Source organism: Bufo bufo, chromosome 6, assembly GCF_905171765.1.
Source record: "Bufo bufo chromosome 6, aBufBuf1.1, whole genome shotgun sequence".
Taxonomy (NCBI): domain Eukaryota; kingdom Metazoa; phylum Chordata; class Amphibia; order Anura; family Bufonidae; genus Bufo; species Bufo bufo.
The window spans coordinates 151,195,341-151,218,911 of record NC_053394.1 but is presented as its reverse complement, the minus strand read 5'-3'; the positions used below and the strand labels follow the sequence as shown (position 1 = coordinate 151,218,911).

Here is a 23,571-nt window from a genome sequence, read left to right as displayed (position 1 = left end):
GTGTGCATGAGCCCTAAATCTGATGCTCTGGGCCAGGCTCTTTCCCCCTCTTTTTTCTGGTATTTTTTTTGTCTCATAGACAGCTATCCACTTTTTTTGCCCTGCTTAAAAAACCACAAGTGGCATTATTTTTATTTCATTCCCCATCCTGAATTTCTTATCAGGTAAGTGACAAGCGAAGTGGATTGCCTCCTCAGGCTCGCCCTCTGGGCCAGTAGCAAAGGCGCAGGCGCACTCAGCCCGCCAGGGACTCGGGGACGCGCCTTCTGACAGGTCCACGCCGACGGGCGCGCACATGGCTGTGTGCGTGCTGACGTCACATGAAGGAGGAAGTGAGTGAAGCATTCTTCCATAATGGCGGAGGTGAGGGAGAAGCTGCGGCTCGGGATGTGACAGGGAGCGCAGTTGCCGGTTTTGCAACACGTTTTCCCGGCCTGGGTGCGTATGAGAGGCGGCGCAGGCTGTGCTGTTTTGTCCGAGGCAGGTGTTCGGGTTCGAGACGCCCGTAGGCCGATTCTGGGTGTATTATGACTCCTGTCAGGGGGAGGAGAGTGACAGGGAGCCGGGCAGGGGGCAGCACCTCTTCCCAGACCCTGCACCTGCCCTGGGGATTACTGTGTCATCTGGTCTTGGTCCCCCGTGCAGCTCCTGACAGGAGGCGGCTGTGTGCTGCTACATGGGCGCTCACACCTGGGGATGTACAGGGGGAACTGCACCCTATGGACCCTGCCATGTATGAAGGATGGGACTTACTGCTGTACACTGGATCCTACACACAGAGCTCTGCTATATGGGTAATGATCTATACTAGCTACAAGGTTTATTATCCTGCTCCTGGGAAGTAAGCCATGATTTCTGGGTCCTAATCCTGCCATACTGTACATTGTATCGTATAGACCTCACACATGGTCTATAATGAATTATCCTGCTGTATTGTACGTCTCAGCCGTGCTCAATAGGCAAGTTATGTAATGGTTGTAAAGGTTATTATACCGCTGTGCTATTAGCTCTGCACTGGTATATGGGTGGTGATGATGTGTGGATTATTTGGCTTGATTTTTAGATTTTACTGTATAAAACTCAGCACTGGTATATATCTAATGCTATGTGTTGTATATAGGGATTATTGGTTGTAGTGTGTATTGTACCCCAGAGACTCTGCATGGCATATAGCTAATGCGATGTATTGGATATAGCGATTTGTATCCTGGGGTGGGCGATATGGCCTAAAATCTATATTGTGATATAATTTGAAGCATGTGCGAGATACGATATATTTTTTTTCTATATTGGGGGGGGGTAAACTTTTTTTTAAAACTTCTTATTTGATAACTATTAGCCTCCTTAGTGGCTAGAACCCTTGTCATATTCACCCTAATAGAGCTCCATTAGGGTGACTGGGACTTCACACTCTCCCTGCTGCCCTGTGCTTTGTGCACACAGCAGCAGGGAGCTGACTATGGCAGCCAGGGCATCAGTAGCGTCCTGGTTGCCATGGCAACGGATCGGAGCCCCAGGATTACGCTGCTGGGGCTCCAATCAGAAGCGGCAACTGCACCACCAATGGGTGAGGAGGGGAGACTCTGGGGCCACTGCCACCAATGATTTCATTGTGTGGAGGAGGGGGGGGGGGGCGTAATTAATATAATAGAAGAGGGGGAGTAGAAGGGAGGGGCTGTGGCCACTGCGCCACCAATAAATATAGTTAATGCCTGAATACAAATGTAGCTTGCGTGTGCCGACCATATCCCATACATGGCCTCTATGACTGCGCGCTGCAATCCGCCGCAATTAACCCCTCAGAACCTGAGGGTTTAATTGCGAAGGATTGCAGCGTGCAGTCATAGAGGCCGGGTATGGGATATGGTCGGCACACGCAAGCTACATTTGTATTCAGGAATTCATTGGTGGCGCAGTGGCCACAGCCCCTCCCCTCCTACTCCTCCTAATGCTATGTATTAGATATAGGGATTATTCTCCTGCTATATTGTACCCCAGAGGCTCAGCACTGGTATATAGCTAATGCTGTGTGTTGTATATTGTACCCTATAGACTCGGCATGGTATATAGCTAATGCTGTGTGTTGTATATTGTACCCTATAGACTCGGCATGGTATATAGCTAATGCTGTGTGTTGTATATTGTACCCTATAGACTCGGCATGGTATATAGCTAATGCTGTGTGTTGTATATTGTACCCTATAGACTCGGCATGGTATATAGCTAATGCTGTGTGTTGTATATTGTACCCTATAGACTCGGCATGGTATATAGCTAATGCTGTGTGTTGTATATTGTACCCTATAGACTCGGCATGGTATATAGCTAATGCTGTGTGTTGTGTATTGTACCCTATAGACTCGGCATGGTATATAGCTAATGCTGTGTGTTGTGTATTGTACCCTATAGACTCGGCATGGTATATAGCTAATGCTGTGTGTTGTGTATTGTACCCTATAGACTCGGCATGGTATATAGCTAATGCTGTGTGTTGTATATTGTACCCTATAGACTCGGCATGGTATATAGCTAATGCCATGTGTTGTGTATTGTACCCTATAGACTCGGCATGGTATATAGCTAATGCCATGTGTTGTGTATTGTACCCTATAGACTCGGCATGGTATATAGCTAATGCTATGTGTTGTGTATTGTACCCTATAGACTCGGCATGGTATATAGCTAATGCTGTGTATTGTACCCTATAGACTCGGCATGGTATATAGCTAATGCCATGTGTTGTGTATTGTACCCTATAGACTCGGCATGGTATATAGCTAATGCTGTGTGTTGTGTATTGTACCCTATAGACTCGGCATGGTATATAACTAATGCTATGTGTTGCATATAGGGATTATTCTCCTGCTATATTGTATATTGTACCCAGAGACTGGTGTATAGATCGTATCATCTGATGGATAAATGAACTCTTATACTGCTATGTGTCCTGTATACTCAGCTCTGGTATAAAAATAACATTATGTGTGTATGGGCTTTACTGCAGTTCTGTACATTGCACTCTGCATATAGTTATTCTGTCCATAACGGCATAAACCAACATTTCATCCTATAGCTCCACCATTATATGGAGCTATAGGGATGGAGCCTCCTACAGTTTACCAAGCCAGGTCTTCATGTCAGGCCTGATGCACATGACCGTATGTGTTTTGCAGTCCGCAAACAGTGGATCTGCCAAACACGGACACCGTCCGTGTCTATCTCGCCATTTTATTTTTACCTTCTACAGAAATGTCTTATCTATGTTCGCAAAATGGACATGTTTTTTTTGTTTTTGTGGAACTGAGTCACAGGCATACACTTTTTTTTTTTTTTAAATGGGTCCTCCTCCGATCAGCAAAAAATGTGGATCCGATGCGAACCCAATATACAGTCGTGTGCTTGATGCCTCAGACGGATCCATAGTAATGTATTCTGCTCGTTGTAGACGGACCAATAGAGCTAGTTCTTAGATTTGTCTGTTTTAGTACAGTATTAGCTAAGCTTCCCCTATACTGGTCAATGGGTGACACTGACTGCACATAGACAGGTTCCCCTGGATTATACATTGATATCATCCTCAAAAGATGGCATGCACCATGTTAATGTGATAGAATAAACTCCAGCAAGATTTGCTTTGGTGTTGTTCATTTATTGTAATGCGGCAAAGTAACACTTTGTGTGACGTTTCGGCACAATAGCCTTTCTCAAACACAAGCCGCTCTGGAGGAAGGAGCCATATAATGCTGCGCTGAGGAGAGGTACAGCATACAACTGTATGCGATCGGTATAGGCGCCTATGTACCTCTCCTCAGCGCAGCATTATATGGCTCCTTCCACCGGAGCGGCTTGTGTTTGAAAAAGGCTATTGTGCCGAAACGTCACACAAAGTGTTACTTTGCCGCATTACAATAAATAAACAACACCACCAAAGCAAATCTTGCTGGAGTTTATTCTATCATATATATGGGGTGGGATCCCGACTCCACGCTCCACCACCAAGTGTGCCACACTGGTCTACTATATGCACCATGTTAACCCATAAAGTGCCAGTTTATTGTCACAGTGTAAAATCCAATATAGAACTGCTGATGCGTTATGAGCTTCTACAAGACCTTAGTCATAGCATCATTGTCAAATTGCAGACAAAAAAGTACGATCATTTTAACAACCAATAGAAATCAGGCTAAGCGGAGGAGCAAAGGTGACAGTGGCTAGAGCAGGGATTTGCTTCCGGATGCAATTCGTTTTTCACTGAAGCCCCATTAACTTCTATGGGGCCAGGGTTGCGTGAAAAACGCAGAATATAGAACATGCTGCGATTTTCACGCAACGCAGAACTGATGCGTGAAAAAAACGCTCATGTACACATTGAAATGGATGGGGCCAGATTCCGTGTTCACGTCACTCATTGCACCCGCGCGGAAAATTCGCTCGTGTGAAAGGGGCCTTAGTATGGGCAGCATAAAGTTGATGACAGGTTCCCTTTAGCCCTTTGGATACCGGAGGTTTTTTCGTTTTTGAGTTTTCATTTTTCTTCCCTATTTTCCGTGAGCCATAACTTATTATTTTTTTTATTTTTTTTCGGTCTCATAGCTGTATGAGGGCCATTAATTATGGCATAAAATGTTGTGGGAAGCTGTAAAAAAAATTCCAAATGGGGTGAAATTGGGGGAAAAAAACGCAATCTCTCCACCATTTTACAGGATTTGTCTGGGTCAGTACGGTTACAACGATACCCCATATGTATAGGTTCTTTATGTCTAAATAGTGTAAAAATATATATTTTTTTTATATTCACATATTCTGACCCGCATGACTTTTTTATACTTATGCCTACTGAGCTGTTTATGGGCTCATTTTTTGCGGAACAACATCTGTACTTTTAATTGATACCATTTTAGAGTATGTGTTACTTTTTGATCACATTTTATAAAAAAAAATTGTGTAAGAGAAGCAATGAAAAAATGGCATATTGGCCATTTTGACACTTTTTTTCCGTTACGCCATTCATCGTGTTGGAATTTTTTTTTTTCTATTTTAATAGTATGGACATTTTCGCTCCTGGTGATACCCATGATGTTTATATTTATTGTTATTTAGGTATTTATTTTTTTATTATACGGAAAGGGGGTGATTTTAAACTTTTATATATTTTTTTAAATGTTTTTATTTTTTGTGATCATTATGTGCCTCATATATGAGCTTATTAAAAAAAAATATTTTGGTTTATCAGGAATTTATTAGCTTATTTTTCTCACTTTTGCTCATTTCTTATCCTGGCCTGCCATCTGGTGACCAAAATAAGACTTGCAGTTTGAATACTGCTAGCTTACTCAGTAAAGCTACCAGTATTCAGCGCAACTTTCTATGCCCGGATTGGACACACGGGGCATAGGTAGGAAGCGTGAGCTTCCGGGTTTTTGCGCATTTAGATGCCGTGATCTCACTTGATCATGGCATCTAAAGCATTTAATTGCTGTGATCGGCATTATTGCCGGTCATGGTAATTAGCCGCAGGTTTGCAGGCCATGATGCAGATCTGCAGGCCATGATGCCCGCTGCACGTGCGAGCAGGCGTCATGTTTACACATCACACCAGCGCGATACATGTAGCCTAAGGGTTAAAGGTGTTTTCCAGGTGCTTGCCTATTCTGAGGATAGTTCAACAATGGTAATCAATATCTGATCAGTGGGGGTCTGACACCTGGAACCCCCGCTGATCAACTGTGGCACTCCTCGCCGCTCACCAAGCACAGCACCGTCCATTGCATAACTTCTCTGCTTGGTGTCGCAGTTCAGGCTCATTCACTTGAATGGGAATGTGCAGCACATGGGCCATGTCATGTGACCGATCAACGTGACGTCATTGGCCTTGGAAAAGGCCGCAGCACTCGCCGGAGAGCCCTGGCCTCTTCCAGCTGCTGGGAGTTGGCCTCCCACTGATCTGATATTGATGACATATCTTCAAGATTGAGCACCCGGAAAAAACCCTGTAGGCTCTAATTTGCTTAATTATTAAAGCAAGGTTTGTTCAATACCACACAACACATTGGCTAAAAGGGGTTTTCCAAGAGTTTTTACTGAGTGTCTGATCTGTGGCGGTCCAACACCGGGGACCTCTGCCAATCAGCTGTTTGAGAAGGCAGCAGTGCTCGCAGCAGCGCTGCGGCCTTCTCCAGTTTTTCCTAGGCCTGTGACATCACGCAGCCTAGGCACAGCTCAACCCCATTAAAGTGAGTGGAGCTGAGCTGCGATACCAAGTACAGCCGCTATACAATGTACAACACTGCGCTTGGTAAGCAGAGAGGAGGGCGTGGTGCTACTGCAAGCGCTGATGTCTTAACACGTGGTGGAAAAATCTGCCAGAAAATAAGCAGCATAGCGATTTCCCCGACATGGGGTTTAAAGGGTCCATCCCTGCCCTGTGTGAATAAGATTCAGCTGTGTTAAATGATGTGTTGCAGTTTTTCTAAAGCGGAATGTAACCATTTATTTCAGTGGGTGATGTAATCTGGAATAAAATCCGTACCTTTGTGAAAATCTGCACCCGTGTATTTTCTGGCTGATTTTTTTAACAGCTAGCCCCTAATAGAACAGTACTATCCTTGTCTGTAATGCGGATAATAATAGGACATATTCAATTTTTTGGCGGAATGGACATACGGAAACGGAATGCACTTGGGAGTAACTTTGTTTTTTTTTGTGTAACGTATGCTGAACAATTCATTTCAGTAGGTCCGCAAAAGGGACGGACACGGAAAGAAAACACATTTGTGTCCATGTGCCCTTAGCCAGTAAATATATAATCTTTTCCGTTAGCCATTAAAAGGTATCAACCACTGAGGAATCTAAATCTCTTTATCTCATATAAGGGTACTGCTGCACAGAAACAATGATTCTGTATGGGGACAAATGATCACAGCAGCGATCACTCGTCCCCATAGAATGGATGATTGCCAAGTGTAAATGCAGTGCTCGCTTCCTGTAACGTGTTAGGCTACTTTCACACTGGCGTTTTGGCTTTCCGTTTGTGAGATCCGTTCAGGGCTCTCACAAGCGGTCCAAAACTGATCAGTTTTGACCTAGTGCATTCTGAATTGAAAAGGATCCGCTCAGAATGCATCAGTTTGTCTCCAATCAGTCTCCATTCCGCTCGTTTTGGTGTCCGCCTGACGATGCGGAGGAAAACTGAGTTTTCACTGACACAATAGAAAATGGATCCGTCCCCAATTGACTTTCAATGGATTTCATGACTGATCAGTCTTGGCTATGTTACAGATAATGCAAACGGATCCGTTCATGACGGATGCATGCGGTTATATTATTGTAATGGAAGCGTTTTTGCACATCCATGACGGATCCGCAAAATAAGCTAATGTGAAAGTAGCCTAAGGCAAATTACCTGCGTCTGGCTGTTCTGGCAGAGAATGGCAGGAATCTGCCGGACAAATAACACTGCACTCAGTGATTTTTGCCCAGCTGGCATATTTGCCAAATAGCGGCTGGATCTCTGCTGAACCCCATTATAGTCAATGAGGTCCGCCATATCTGGAGAACTATTCTATGCCTGAACAGTCTGCAGGAGAGGCAGCCGCAGGCATGAAACTAGCCTAAGCGATTATCAGGACCAAATGGTACGTTCCTGATATAGCCTGTGTACATTACTGAAGCTACCACTGATCTTTCGTTCTGTTTCGCTGTCACATGACAGACTCCAGCGGCTCCCTTTGACTATAAAGGGGTGCCATGTTTCCATTATGGTGACATTATCCTAAATAGTGATGGATACTGTATTGTTTTCTGCGAACAGAGCCTCCTGTATAGCCTATGGTTGCTATTACACCCTTGTAACCCTGTACCTGCATGGTTCCAGTTGGACCACCGGGCCTATCCTGAGGACTGGACAACCCCTTTGTCACCAGGATTCTGGACTGCTATCGGCAGTCATTTCTGAGTCCTTTATTTTCCTGCTCCAGGGGCGCCGCGGCTGATCAGGGTCATGTGAAGCAGCCCATAGGGCTTATACAACCTCAGAATGTATAGAAGGTTGTTCTGTATGCAATTTCTTTTTAATTTTTTTTTAAATTTATTTTTTTACATCACAAAAAAACTTCTGTTTTCTCGGTTGATGGGGTGTGGACACCCCTGTGATTCCTTGATTCTGTGTCTCAGCATTTTCATCGTACAGGTGGAATTGCCGGCAAATGACTTTTACACCGCCAGATAATCACTCATAGGGACACTCGTTAGCAATTATGTTGCAGATTCTCGGCCCGTGTAAAGGGCCTTTTACGGTGAAGTCAGGATTATGGCCTCTACTGTGTACAATTGGGGCTGGATGATCCCTTCCAACAGATTAGATTGCCAGTAGAGCCTGCCAATGTTCTTTTGTATTGGTAGCTTGATTCTGCAGTATGTGATCAGCTGCACTAAAAATGGAGAAAAGACAATCTATTGCTCCCCGTTATCAGCTATTCCAGGCTTGTGAGAAGATGATGGTTGGGAAGGTAAAGTACACTATTTCTGTTATCAGATGGGAGGAGAAGCAGAGACTCTTCCGCCCCCCTTTAAACATGATGTGCACGGCGTGTGTGAAAGCGGGATTGTTGTCTGGGTTGTAGATTTGTATATTAGAAAACACTATGATGCGACTTCCGCCCATGGGGCAGCTGGATGGTTGTAATCTGGGGTGATGCTCGGTTATGTTTTTAATCATATCACTGTATAGGAATGCATGTGCTGTAGGGGGCAGCATGTTTGGGGCAGCAGTTGGGGATTTTCAGGTGGTTTACACACAGGCATGTGATTCAGGGTTGAGGGGTTTCTAGGTTCTGCATTTGGCAGCTTTACATGGAGTGATATGGGCTCAGTTTGCCACACTATTCTCTCCTACAAAAAAAGACTGAAACAAATGAAAAACAGGTCAAATAGAGTTTAAAGATGGCTGCTTTGGACTCATTGAAATGAATGGGTTAATCAGTGTACATTTGAATACCTTTCCCTCAATTAAAAGTCCAACAGAGGGCTATGTACCTTAATGTCGGTCTGAGCTCGGCCTTTACACAGCAGAGTGATGGTGAGAGAGGTTATCATCCCAGCAATATAAATATCTGTTATTCCCCATGTTGGGGTTTCCCTTCTGCTTACCGTTTGTTATAATTGTTGCTCCTGCTGCAGGGTCCACACGTTCAGCGGAATGACTGATCATCGTCTCTTGAATCTCGCCGCCGCAGAAAAGCCATGGATTGGATGAGGTAACTGCAGACCTGCGACCAGAACCACATTTCAATGGATACAAAGTACAAGGAAGATCTCTTCAGAAAATATGTACAGTTCCACGAATCCAAACTGGAAGCCTCAGATAGTAAGCAGCGAGTCGTCAGCGATGAATACCTCCGCACCGCTGCCTCGGCCTTACTCAGCCTGCCGAAAATTGATCCCATTTATAGATTCAGGCTGATCAGGTTCTATGAAGTCTGTGAGAACTCCCTGAAAACCCTGCGAACATCCAATCTGCGCTCACTTCATAATGCAGCAGCTATGCTGGAGACTATCGGCATTAACCTATTCCTTTACCCCTGGAAGAAAGAGTACAAAAATATTAAGGTGAGAACCGGCTTGAGATGCCCACTCAAATTTAACAACCACAAATGGCCCCCATTATGGTGCCCATACATGTAAGACAAAAGTAAGCTGAATCAGCTGCATTTGGCAGAACTGTCTGGTAATAACAAAACAAAATGCAGAACATGAGCTTAAAGCTAGGTGCGCATCTGTGGCCAAATTCCAGTTTTCTGTTCTGGCATAGGCACAAAATACTGGAATTGACAGATTTGGCATATGCCAGGGAATGCTGGCATCCAACACATCCCATTCTCTATAGTAGGGTCCATCGAGTTTGCTAATGGAAAACCTTAAATTCATTAAAACTTGTAATTTTTAAACATTTAAAGGGGTTGTCCGTTTCTTTTTATATTGATGACCTATCCTGAGGATAGCAGGGCTCCAGACTAAAAAAAATATCAAGGAGCCATTGGCTCCTAACCTGAAAAATTTAGGAGCCAAATGAAATTTTTAGTCGCCAAATTTAAAATACATAATATAGTTGGGATGCTTAGGAGCATGGGGTTTTCTAAGCTACAGCCCACGCAGTTTAAGGAGTTGTACACTCATTTCCATGACCTGTCAGACTAGCCAGATTCGCGTTGATAATCCCTAGGTGCTGGGTCCCGGCTCATTCGCTTCCTGGCCTCCGCTGCTTGTCTTGGGCTTCTCCATGAAAATGTTTGGCTGCAGTGGCATCAAGACAATCTCTGCCCACGGTGGAGATCTGCTCCCCTTGCATCACATGACCATTTAACATAATGCATGGGAAGCAGTGGTCAGTCATTGGCTGTAACACCGTCAAATAGGAGGTTTTCATGAAGGGACCCAAGACAAGCAACAAAGGCTGGGGGGCAAATGAGGCGGGATCCAGCACTGGGCATCAGGCAAGTTTGATCACCAACAAAGGTCCTGCCAGTCTGAGGTCCAGAAATTAGTGTATCCAAACCCCTTAAGGAGTAATTTTTATATTTTTCTTTAAGGGGTTTCAAACCAGTATTATTCTATATGTGACACAGAATGGGTTCAAAAAAACTATCCCCACTGCACTCCTTAAAAGGCCAATCACTTGAGTCACCACTGCAACCAGTGACCACATCAGCAGGCATCACGTGTTGACGGGACCAGCATGACAGTGGGGGAGGGCAGCTTTTTTTTTTTTTTTTTTTTTTTTTTTTTTTTTACATCAAGAAAAAAATATAACAGCTAAAAATATAATACTACACAAGCTTTACTCTTTATTCTCAACCCCTCTGCTTGCCGGTCAGTGAATGAAAACCTCTTGTTTGCTGTTGTTTCTTGAGGAAAGATTGCCCATATTCTAGTGCTGCTCACTGTGTAACTGTGGCTGGACATGGACATTCAGTCTGTCAATGTCAACCTTAAAGGTTTCCATTTACTGCCCTCAAGCAGAGATGTAGGAAAACTAGGGGACCTCCTCTGGCAGCTGAACTAGCCTGTGCTTAACCCCTTATAGGCTGCTTCAGTGCCATTTTCCCTCTTTAACTCTACCACATGTCTTTGGCACAGAAAGGAGCAGTTAAGGGCTCTATGCCCATCACCCCCGTGTCAGTAAGGAGCCGTGCACGGACATCGCCCTCCTTTTCTAGAACGTGCGCAGTATAGGCGTCAATCTCTCCTTGTCAATCTGCGTGCCTTGGGACTGCTGAGCGAACCCCTAGGCCGGGGGAGTCCCACCGTTTCATCACGGACTGACGGGAAGGTTGGCATCCGATTGCTATTCCCTATGTGGAAGTGAATACTGGTCTTGTGAAATAAGGGGAATAGATTAGATGATTTATGATCAGAAATGGTTATTAGTCTGTGCATGGATAGGATTGCGCTGGTTTCACACCGGAGTCTGTCTGCAGGAGCTCTGCACTGCCGGGGTCGCAGAGCATTATATTGATTTATGATGCTATGTAACCCTTACAGTTCTGGAATGTATTGGATAACACTGACCGCATTAGGTCAGTGTTAGCCAGTACATTCCAGACCTCTAAGAGTTACATAGCATCATAAATCAATATAATGCTATGCGACCTCGGCAGTGCTATGCAGACCAGGACAGCGAGTGTTAAAGCAGCACAGCCGGTGCTTATACTTGTTCTTACGGATCTCTGCCTTCTCCTTGTGACCCCATAAGGACCCAGTCCTATAAAACACACTAATAAATCTGCATACGGGTGACTCGCCTCGTGTTATCAGCCGTGGACTGTGTGGCCCTAGTTGAAGTGTCTCCAGCAGCTCAGCGCCACAGCACAGACTCGACTCCAAAACTTGCCAGACTGCTGGAAGCGGGAGCACAAGCCACGCCCACCCTCTATGCCGGGTAATGTGAGGGGCGGGTCTTCACCCAGCAGACGTCTGCAGCGTGTGTTTGTCTGCTGGATGAAAGCCCTTTTTTTTCTTAGAGGCAGAGCAGCTCAGATCGACGGGGGGGTGCACGCGCATATCTCCCGGCTCCCCCACCCATAAGCTGTTTGAAGCAAAAGCGGCACTCATACAAGTGCTGCCTTCACAATTGCAACAGCGAGCAGGTCTAATTACAACTAAGCCCCGTCCCATTCACTTCAATGGTACGGTTCCCTTCTTGTTCAAGTGAATGGGACAGCTGTGTTGTAATTTCACCTGCTCACCGTTGCGATGGCGAGCAGGTAAACGATGAAGAGAAGTCGGCTTTCTCTTCAAACAGCTGATCGGCGGGAATGCCAGGAGTCGTCGTCGTCATCCACCGCCCCCCCAATCTGATATTGATGACCTATTCTGAGGATAGGTAGTTAATATTAAAAAAAGTGAACAACCCTCTTTAAATCTAATCTCTGCTGGTTGTGAGCTGAAGATGGCCAATTTGGCTGTTGTCAGTGATAGCATTCTCTTTGTAAAGCCTTATTCACACGTCAGTGATTGTGAGCCAAAACCAGGATTGGAGCCTCCACAGACATGACTGTATGACTATTAGATAAATTGTGATAAACTATAATGCTTAGATATACAGGGTATTCTTGTAAATTATAAAAGTCATGTCACCTAGTGGGACAAAAAAAGAATAAAGTTTAAAAAAATAAACTTTTGTTTTCATTAAAAGGTAAAAAAAAAAAAAACTAACATAACCCCTTCTTCTCTCTTGAATGAGTGGAGCATTTCATGTTCCGAGGCTCCCCCTTGCCCTGCACTGAATTATGCTGTTCAGCCCCCAAAAATAAATTTTAATCAGAAAATGCGATATACCCCCCAAAAAAGGTACAAATTAAAATTACATCTCACCCTGCAAAAAACAAGCCCTCAAAGTAGGGATGAGCGAATTGATTTCGGATGAAACATCTAATGTTGTTTCGCATAAAACTTTGTTCCAATAATGTATCGGCTCCGATGAGCTGACATTATTTCTTCGCAAACTCTCTCAAACCTTGGGAGCGAACAAGAGTTCAGGAATAGTTTTTTTTACAGTACAAATTAATTAATGAAGTTATTACGTGAAGTCTCGATTCGCTCATCCCTACTCATAATCCTACAACAAAATTGAGTTCTGGCTCTTGGAACGTGGTGACATAACGTGACGTGCTATAATTGTGCAAAAGTAGTAAGAACCACATAAAACTATGTATATTTTACCATATATCTCCATAATCATACTGACTCGTAGAATTACAGTAACACCCTAGTTATGCCGCTCAGTGAACTTTAAAATGCAAGTCAGTGGAGAGGAACTGGTTTTTCCTGTTAACCCCTAAAAAAGTAATAAAGTCCTCATGCAGCTACATAAACAGAAAAATGATAGTAATGGGCTGAAATGAAACAGCCGCCCAGCATTTTATTTCCTACCCCTCTTCGGCTAAAAAAACACCTAAAAAAAAAAGAGACTTATTTTTACTGTTCTGTAAAGAATTTTGTTCAACCTCCGCTGGCAAAAATACATTCCACATATTTAAACAGTGTTTGAGATTAACAAAAAGCTAAGCACTGAGGATAGCAAGGGATGCAGGAGATCTACAGGTTTTCCCATCTCTCCACTGACAGATCGGGCATGGAAAGATCGGGCATGGAAAGATCGGGCATGTTGGATTTCAGCACGCCTGATTATTGGTTCTTACTTTAGATAAGTCGCTGCTGGAAGTGTTTGCCAGCAGCTTATTCCTGTCTCCTAAGTGACTACACATAGATGCCTGGCCAGGGGAGTCTATATACTATCACTGCATGTATAATACTGTTGTGGGAGGCCTGGCAATCAAATGTATTAGCCCTCCTGTGCAACTCCCCCTTCTGCGGCTAGCCAAGATATTTCTGTCTACAGAGCTGTATGAGGGCTTTTTTTGGTGGGACAAACTGTAGTTTTTATTGTTACCGTTTTTGGGGTACGTACAACTTTTTGATCACCGTTATTCTGATCTTTTTTGGGGGCAATGGGAGGGCAAGGTGAAATTTAAAATCAGGTGCTTTTTTTTATTGATTTCAGTTACTGAGTACAACATGCAGGAAAAATATTTATATTTTTATAGTCTAGACACTTTTGGACACAGCGATACCATTTTTTAATGCATGTGTGCATATGTAAGTGTGCCAAAATAAGCACTAGTACGTGGAAGAATAGCGGGGCAGAGAGGGGAGGCTGCCATGTACTGCATGCTATAGTACAGAAGGCTGACACAGGAAGGAGTGGGCAGAGGATAAGATGGCTGCCTCACAGCTGCCATGTAGCCACCCCAGCCTCTGCCCACTCCTTCCTCTGCCAGCCTCCTGTACTATAGCATGGCTGGAATGGCTATATGGCATCAGCTGCATGCTGCAGCCTGCCTTGCACACTCACAACTTTGCCTGTCCCTGGCCCCACTACCTCTCCTCTCCCAGCTGCCCTGCCTTCATGCCTGGAACCTGCAGATCAGGGAGGGCATTCTCTGCTATGAGGCAGGGGCCAGGGGCACATACCTGCATAATTTGAAAGCTGCTGCTGCCGCCATGCCTTCCTGATCTGTCCTTCTGGTCTGTTTCCCGGGCAGGCACTTATCGCTAACTGCACGTCATCCTCCCTCAGGATACGCATAGCGTGCAGTCGGCTTAGGCTACTTTCACACCTGCGTTAGGTGCGACTCCGTCTGGTATCTGCACAGATGGATCCGCACCTATAATGCAAATGATTGTATCCGTTCAGAACGGATCCGTTTACATTACCATGAACAATGACAACACTTACATTGTAAGTTAGGACGGATCAGTTTGGCTCCGCATCGTCAGGCGGACATCAAAATGCTGCAAGCAGCGTTTTGGTGTCCGCCTCCAGAGCGGAATGGAGGCTGAACAAAGGCAAACTGATGCATTCTGAATGGATCCTTATCCATTCAGAATGCATTGGGGCTAAACTGATCCGTTTTGGGCCGATTGTGAGAGCCCTAAAACGGATCTCGCAAGCGGACCCAGAAACGCCAGTGTAAAAGTAGCCTTATATTGTGCAGTGTATTATTTAAACAGCCTGCTGAGTGGGGTGGACGGGCCCTTCCTTTCATGAATTAAAATGGGTGAGCCCCCAATGTGACCTGGCCTGACCCAATTATAGTAGACAGTACTGCTCCCAGGCCCTGAGGCTAAATGTACATGATCAGAATTGCGTGTGGATTTTCTGCGCGGAAAGTCCACAACGTAGGTCATGCACATTGTATTTTATGAGAATTTAAAATTCTCATGCACACGATACAGATTTTTTGTGCGGATTTTAAAATCTGCAGCATGTCAATCTAATATATAAAGCTGAGTGTATGCATGTCCACTAAAGGAATCCGCACCGTCGCATTTATCATGAAACTTGGCACACGGGTACATCAGGTTTCCGGAAAGATTTTAGACTGGGTCTCTGCTCTCTAGCATGTACCGTTCCTGAGATATTCCCCCCCCCCCCCCCCATTGTTAAGGGGGTGGGGTGTTGTGGAAATCACTGTTAAGGAGATGAGGTACTGTGGAGGTCATTAATAGGGAGGCAGCGGCTGTGGAGGTCACTGTGAAAGGTGCGAGCGCTGTGGAGGTCTCTGTTAAAGGGGTAGGGAACGGTGGAGGTCAAAAGTAAGGGGACAGTCCGCTATGGAGTTCACTGTTAAAAGGGCAGGGTGTTGTGGAAGTGACATTTTAAGGGAGCGGAGCTCTGTGGAGGTCACTGTTAAGGGGGCGGGTTATTGTGAAATCACTGTTAAGGAGACTGGGTACTGTAGAGGTCACTGTTACAGGGGCGGCTGCTGTGGAGGTCACTACTAAAGGGGCGAGTGCTGTAGAGTTCACTGTTAAGGGGGCACGCCCCTATGGGGGTCACTGTCAAGGGGGTTGGGTGCTGTGGAACTCGCTGTTAAAGGGGCAGGCTGTTGTAAATGTCCCATTTTAAGGAGGCGAGGCACTCTGGGGGGGCAGGGTACTGTAGATGTCACTGTTAGGGTCCATTCACACGTCCGTAAGTGTTTTGCGGATCCGCAAAACACGGACACTGGCAATGTGCATTCCGCAATTTGCGGACCGCACATCACTGGTATGGTACTATAATAGAAAATGCCAATTGCGGACAAGAATAGGACATGTTCTATTTTTTTTGCGGAAACGGAAGCACAGATGCGGAAGTGTGGATCTGCAAATGCGGATGCGCAGAGCATATTCCGGCCCCATTGAAAATGAATGGGTCTGCACCCTTTCCGCAAAATTGCGGAACTGATGCGGACCCATTTTGTGGACGTGTGAATGGACCCTTATAGGGGATATCTTTTAACGACGCACACAAACATTAAATGAGCTGGAAGCAATGGCTGACAGCTATTGAAGGTATATGGCCTTTATGGGTTGTCTCCTATTCTCAGAGTCTTTTGAACTACTCATCAGCTGATAGAATGTGGACTGTTGTACTGAGCACTTCAAAGTAAAAGTTCACCCCGGACAGGGTTTTACAGTTGCTTTTAGAATAAATCTCAATAAAAAGTCACTTTGTAAACAGATTCCTTATCTTATACTGACTGAAAGTTACAACCTGTATTATACTCCAGAGCTGCTGTTAGAATTCTGCTGGTCATTATTGGAAGCTGTCAGCAGGCATACCACTGCTATTTTAGCTGAGTTCCTGTAATGAAATAGGATGCTTGGTGTAAAGATGACATTTTGCACAACTTTCCCAAAGATCATCAGATCATTCTTGAATTGCTTGGAGAGGTCCGCTCTGAGACGGCAGAGTGCAGCTCTGGAGTATAATAAGAGGATGTAACTCAGGATAAGTAATGTACACATACACTCCAAAGATGAACTCACTATTCTGCTGGTGGACTCAAATACAGGCAGTAGCTCAAAATTCCTCAGTAAAATTTATTCTTTCTGGCCTTGTGTGCACCGGTCAAAATCTTTCCTGTTCTGGCATGAGAAGTGAAGTGGTTATTAAAGGGGTTCTGCACTTTGGGTTCTGCACTTTGTTTAAACTGATCTATCCTCTGGATAGATCATCAGCTTCTGACCGGCGGGGGTCCGACACTCAGGACCCCCGCCGATCAGCTGTTTGAGAAGGCAGCGGCGCGGCCTTCTCACTGTTTACCGCTGGCCCAGTGACGTCACGACTAGTATCAACTAGCGTGGGCGGGGCTAAACTCAATTCAAATGAACAGAGCTTAGCCCCACCCACGCTAGTTGATACTAGTCGGGACGTCAGTGGGCCAGCGGTAAACGGTGAGAAGGCCGCGCCGCTGCCTTCTCAAACAGCTGATCGGCGGGGGTCCCGGGTGTCAGACCCCCGCCGATCAGATGCTGCTGATCTATCCAGAGGGTAGATCATCAGTTTAAACAAATTGCAGAACCCCTTTAAGGGGGAACGCATGTTAATTGTGGTGCACTTCGTGTTTGCCATGTGCCAGAAATGATATTTGCTCCAGCCAGCTTTCTGCAATTTCCAGTTTTGCCCTTGCCATTTTTCCAAAAATTTTGCGGTACGTGGGTAGGAGGAGGTGGGTCATCGGCGGAATCTCTGCTGCTCGACTCGTTAAAAGAACATCTGTCACCATGATCAGTCCTGATAAACCAGGCTTATTGCCTGACTGGGTGATCATGGTGGCTAAAATGAGCCCTTTTTCTTTTCAAGTGAGATTGACAGGGCCAGGCATCCTCACTCTTCCCATGCCTGGCCCTGATATCTTGCGCATGTGCCGGCGGCACTATCACGTATGCATGTGCAGTTAAAGGCGTTGTCTCACTTCAGTAAGTGGCATTTATCATGTAGAGAAAGTTATTACAAGCCACTTACTAATGTATTGTTATTATCCATATTGCTTCCTTTGCTGGCTGGATTCATTTTTCCATCACATTATACACTGCTCGTTTCCATGGTTACAGACCACCCTGCAATCCATCAGTGGTGGTCATGCCTCTCTGGTGGCGGGGACCATGGGAGCGCACATAGGGTAGTGCTTTTTCCTATAGGGTGCAAGCATGACAACCACTGATGGATTGCAGGGTGGTCGATGCTGGATACGAGCAGTGTATAATGTGATGGAAAAATGAATCCAGCCAGCAAAGGAGGCAATATGGACAATCACAATACATTAGTAAGTGGCTTGTATTAACTTTCTCGGCATGATAAATGCCACTTACCGAAGTGAGACAACCCCTTTTAAGATCAGATAGCAGGAATAGCAGCATGAGCTCTTCACAGCAATAGTACATGTGTGAAATTTCAGGGCCAGGCATCGAAGCAGTGAGGATGTGTGGTCCTGTCAATCGCACTGGGAGGGGTAGTGGCAACAGGGAGAGGCAGAGGTGAAGTGTGCTCCTGGGGGCCAGGCCAGACCCTTGCTGCTCCAAGCACCTCATTTGCATATAAGTATTAAAAATGAGAATTCCTGTTCATTGGTGATACTGATTGCAAAGAGAGAGGGCTCACTTTAGTCACTATGATCAACCATACCGGACAGTATGACTGGTTTAATAGGATTGATCATGGTGACAGATGTTTTTTAAAATGAGTCCGTCCGTGGAGATCTTGTCCACAAAGCGCTTCCTCCTACACATGTGCTGCCCACTTATTGGCAAAGTGGCAAGGACATTTGAAAAGGCTAAAAGCTCCTAAGAAAACCTTTTGTACAGCCATATTAAGTCTCCCCCACAGTTCTTGGTGTGGAATTGAAGAAATGTTGCTGCATCATCTATATATTTTATAGATTTAAAGAGCTATTCTCATCTTGTAAAGTGATGGCATATAACTTAGTGATATGCTATTACTTTATAATCAGTGGGGATCTGGGCTCTGTAAACGAATGCTGCACAGCCACATGACTCTGCAAAGAACTGTAGTCCTCTAACTATGGACCTCTCAATCTCGGGATCTGTTATGGTCCCAGAGGTAGGACTTCCACCAATCATTGCAGCCACCTCTAGAGTTGAACGTGCGCTGTTATTATGGAGTCTCAAGTATAACAAAGTTCCGTAAACTCCCTCTAGTGGTCATTGAAGCTTATGTCTATGTAGGGTGTTTGGAGCTCTGTATCAGAATCACAGATATGACTGCAATGAAGATATAATTCAGTCAGATTTTTGGATTTAAAAATTGCATAAATAATAAACAAGTGGCATTGGCTTAAAGGGAATCAGTCACCTGGATTTTGGGTATAGAGCTGAGGACATGGGCTGCTAGCACTTCCGCAATATCCAGTCCCCATAGTGGTGTGTGCTTTTACTGTGTCAAACGATTTTATAGATATGTAAATGAGGCTACTATTGTTTCCAGAGCCCAGCACCGGCCCGCGTCCTCAATCTCCTCCTTGCTCCTCCACGTCACAAAGCTAGAGCGCCGTGATCTTGCAATGTGCGAGCTAGCGCATGCGCGGTTCGTTCCCTGAGGCTGATGCCAGCACAGGGAAGGAACACTATGCTGACACTGCGCATGCGCTAGCTCGCGCATCGCGAGATTATGGCTGTTTAGCTTTGTGACGTCGGGGAGCGAGGAGGAGATTCGAAGGATGCGGGGCAGTGCTGGGCCCCTTCACAGTGGGCGTGGCTGGGCTCTGGAAACGTTAGTAGCCTCATTTACATATCTATTAAATTGTTTTTTGACACAATAAAAGCACACAGAGCTATGGGGACTGGATATTGCGGATGTGCTAGTGGTCATCTAGCAATCCATGTCCTCAACTCTATACACAAAATCCCAGTGACAGGTTCCCTTTAAGCTTATAATTGAGTTTTTGCTGGTTTTGCTCAGTGCCTTGCCAGACATTGATAAGGCTGTGTGTTTGTGCTGCTCTGTTGTTCTGTCGGTCCCTAACATTTTCTTGTTTCCTCACCAGACATACACTGGGCCTTTTGTATATTATGTGAGAGCTGCTTTAATCGATGACGACATCCGGCACATATTGAACCATATGGGTTATGTACAAGAACAAGGGACAGTTTACAGACTGAAAGACCATGTGGACACCACGCAAGTCAAAAGAGTCTCCTTTGAACTTTTTCTAGCCCGAGTTGAATGTGAACTTCTACTGGAAATCTACCTGCAGGTAAAGGATAAAGGCTACTTGGAAGTGGACGTGGTAAATGAGCGTAAGAGCAGCAATGAGGACGTCAGGGGCTGCACGGACGAAATGAAGAGACGAGTGGAGTGCAAGGAATCCTTAAACATATCCATGGCTAGGATGGTTCTGCAGAAATCTGCCAGTGAGAGGGCGCCATCCAAGGATTATTTTAAGCAGAAGGTAACAAAACCATCCAAGTCCGTTGACACCTACGACAGCTACTGGGACAGCAAGAACAAGCCCCCGCTTACCGCATCCCTGAGCCTGCGAAAGGAGCCTATCCTGGTAGATGCCGAAGACGATCTCAAAGATGAAATTATACGTCCCCCACACTCCCTTCTGAACATGGCCAGCTCTCTGCATGGCTGCTCTGATGAATTTTTAAACCTTTCCTCCAACCCTAATGGGCTATTACGAGCCAGCGCTACATACGGCTACTTCCCCAACGAAGACGATGTAGACTTGTATACGGACATGGATTCTAGACTACTAAATGTGAAGAGGCAGGAGCTGGCCAAGCCTGACTCTTGGCTGTTGGAAAACAAGATGAACCCATCTTTTCACAAGCGTTCTCATGTAGCCAAAGAGACCGTATTCATGAAGTGCCAAAACTGCGGCGTATCCTCTGGTGGCCCAATATGCCAAAAGTGCGACAGTATACTTATCTACAGACCCGATGGCCCTTTGCTAAAGCAGAACAACCTGTCGATCAAAACTACTGTACAGAATGACGGCTACTCCTCCTCCGGCTCAGCACTGCGAGAGAAGTCTTCGTATGGGACATCATCCCAGGAACGCGCGTCTCAGCAGAACGCCAAAATGAAGCCTTCCACCACGCTGCGCTGTGGCTTTTGCAACCGAGCTGGAGCTTCCAACACCTGCACAGTTTGTTCCAAAGTCTCGTGCGATGCTTGCGTTGTTGCCTACTCTCATGAGTATTGTTGCCGAAAAAGCGATCATCACCGGTTTGCACCAAACAATCAGCTAAACTATAAATCCTCTCAACTGTCCCACCTTGTGTACAGATAAATGCGCAAATTCTTTTTTAAATTTTATTTTTTTTCTTCGTTATTATTATTTTTTATTATTATTTTTTTCCCTTCCTTTGAAAAAAGGGCTAAAGGAAAGGACCTCTGAACTGGAATATCCCACTGACCGCTAGAACAAGAACCACATGGTAGGGTTCAGGGAGGAGATCCCAATCAGTGTTTTGTGGTTACTTACACACCTTGCTGCTATACCGTGGTGCAATAAATCCTTAGGCTTGCTATTTAAATTAAAATCCTTTCAAAGCAGAAGCTAAAATCTGTTTAGAAAGATTGATATTTCTATATATAAAAAGCCATTGTGTGGTTTGGATTCTTAGAGAAGCGCTTCCCCAGTGTTGCTCCCCTCCTTTCCTGGTTCCGAAGTTAATTTTTATAGCAAGTGAGCACTTTCAAGGATTTGTTAGGTAAGCATGTCACAGGAAACAATTCTAAGAGGCAGAAAGTTTTTTTTAATTTTTTTTCTAGTTGCAGATGTATATTTGAAATTCGTGCAGATCATCTCCATCCGCAATGCAATTTCTTTCTTTTTCTTTTGTTTCCCAGGATTTTATTAGAATAAAAATATAATAATAATCTCTTGATCCAGTTATTTAACTTGGTGGTTCATGTCTGGTTTGCATGCAGTGACCCTGCCAAATGGTATTTAAGGTTCAGTGTCTTGCTGTTGTTCCCTTTTATTATGATCTATGGCAGTCTTACTGTGTATACTATAGGTTAGTGGGAAATATATATATATCTCCTGTAAATGCGGGAATTTTTTTATCGCAGTTAAAGTTGGTATGTATAACTTTTCAGATTTCTCTATAAAACAGTTAAATTGATGTCCTCTTCCATGGTTTGTTGCACAGAGAAATTTATCAGCGTATTGAAAATCCTAAATAAAATTGGATTGAGGTGTATTTGCAGATGCTTTATTTATTTATTTTTTTGCCGCCCCCCCCCCCAGATCTTTTGTCTTTTTGGTGTAGAGTTTGAAATTGCCTAGTGGGATTTATGGACTTGGTCTGGCTTTGCATCTTCCTTTGTAACTGAAGTGGTGAATTTCTGACAGTTTCATAGACATTGGGAGGAATTGATTAAGACTGGCGACTTGTATGCCAATCTTAATAAGAAGCGTACTGGAGTAAGATGCACCAGTTTTTATTAGGGGGGCTATGCATTTGGCACATCTTCTGGTAGTCTGTGCACTAGAAAATCAAATCTGTGTCAGCTATGAGTTATATTTGAGCTGTTGTTTACTCCAGTTTCTGGTGTGAATGACAGTAAATCTGAGAGGCCTTGGGAGGTCACACCTTTCCTACTAAGCCTCAAAGGGCTGAAAATTGAAAAGCTGCTTGTGCAAAAATGAGACCTTTTGTATGACTGAAAAACCGGCTTACCTCCTTGATAAATTCCCCGAGTTCCATGCTAAAGTTCTGTCTGCTTGCATCTACCACTAGGAGGAGTTTAGTGTAATAAGACCTCAGTGTCAGAGAATCTGTTAAATGGCTGACAAAATAATGCAGTGTACTGCACTATTTTCTACGGCAAAATGACAGACCACATTATGGCTATTTCACAAACCCTATAATTGTCAGTGTGGTTTGTCAGGTGCCATTTTTGTCCATTTGACACTGCTGATATTTTTTTCTTTTGCTGTTCCTATAACGGAACATAAAAACGGAAATGACAGCAAAGATGTAATTGTGGCCTGAGCAGGAAACTCTCCCTAGTGGTGGCTACAGATAGATGTAATTTTATGGCTGTACAGAGATTTTGAGATCTGTATTGGAGAAACGGAGACCTGAACGCTATAAAGACAGATTGAGATTAACAACACATAATATTAAATCTAAAAATCAATGTGATAAGTGCGGAATCTCTTTAAAGCTTAAAGGGGTTGTCTCATCTGAGACAATGGGGCCATACCACTAGGATATGCCCCCATTGTCTTATAGGTGTGGGTCCCACTGCTGGGACCCGCACCCATATCGGGAACGGAGCCCCGCAAAATGGTGGCTGAAGGACTCCGGTACTGCCACCACCAAGCAATCCCCCTCATGGAAGTGAATGGGAGCGCACCGTGCATGACCGTCCACCGCTCCCATTCACTTCTATGGGCCTCAACAGAAATGGCTCGGCTATTTTCGGTGGCCCCATAGAGAATGAATGGAAGACGGCTGCACATGCACAGTGCGCCCTCCAACACTTTCAGGGCTCTGTTCTTGATATAGGTGCCGGTCCCACTACTGGGACCCGCACCTATCAGACAATGGGGGCATATCCTAGCAATATGCCCCCATTGTCTGAGATGAGACAACCCCTTTAAAGACGTTATGGCACACCTAGTCAATATTTTTTATTAGTTGCATTGTATGTTGGAAACTCCTCATTTCCTTTTGAAGTCCGGATTCCCCACTGATTGCCAA

At 44.8% G+C, this 23,571-nt stretch overlaps 1 protein-coding gene across 2 annotated transcripts; it reads left to right on the top strand.

Annotated features, from left to right (window-relative positions):
- Positions 1-288: 288 nt before the first annotated feature.
- Positions 289-21,725, top strand: SPATA2 (spermatogenesis associated 2). Of its 2 annotated transcripts, none has more exons than XM_040435392.1 (3): positions 289-363; positions 9,178-9,606; positions 19,890-21,725. In XM_040435392.1, exons 2-3 carry the CDS (start codon positions 9,289-9,291, stop codon positions 21,141-21,143), a joined length of 1,572 nt encoding a protein of 523 aa, XP_040291326.1. In that variant the 5' UTR covers positions 289-363; positions 9,178-9,288; the 3' UTR covers positions 21,144-21,725. The 2 variants fall into 2 exon arrangements, with proteins under 2 accessions (XP_040291326.1, XP_040291325.1); XM_040435391.1 differs by having other exon boundaries at positions 325-438.
- Positions 21,726-23,571: the final 1,846 nt, after the last annotated feature.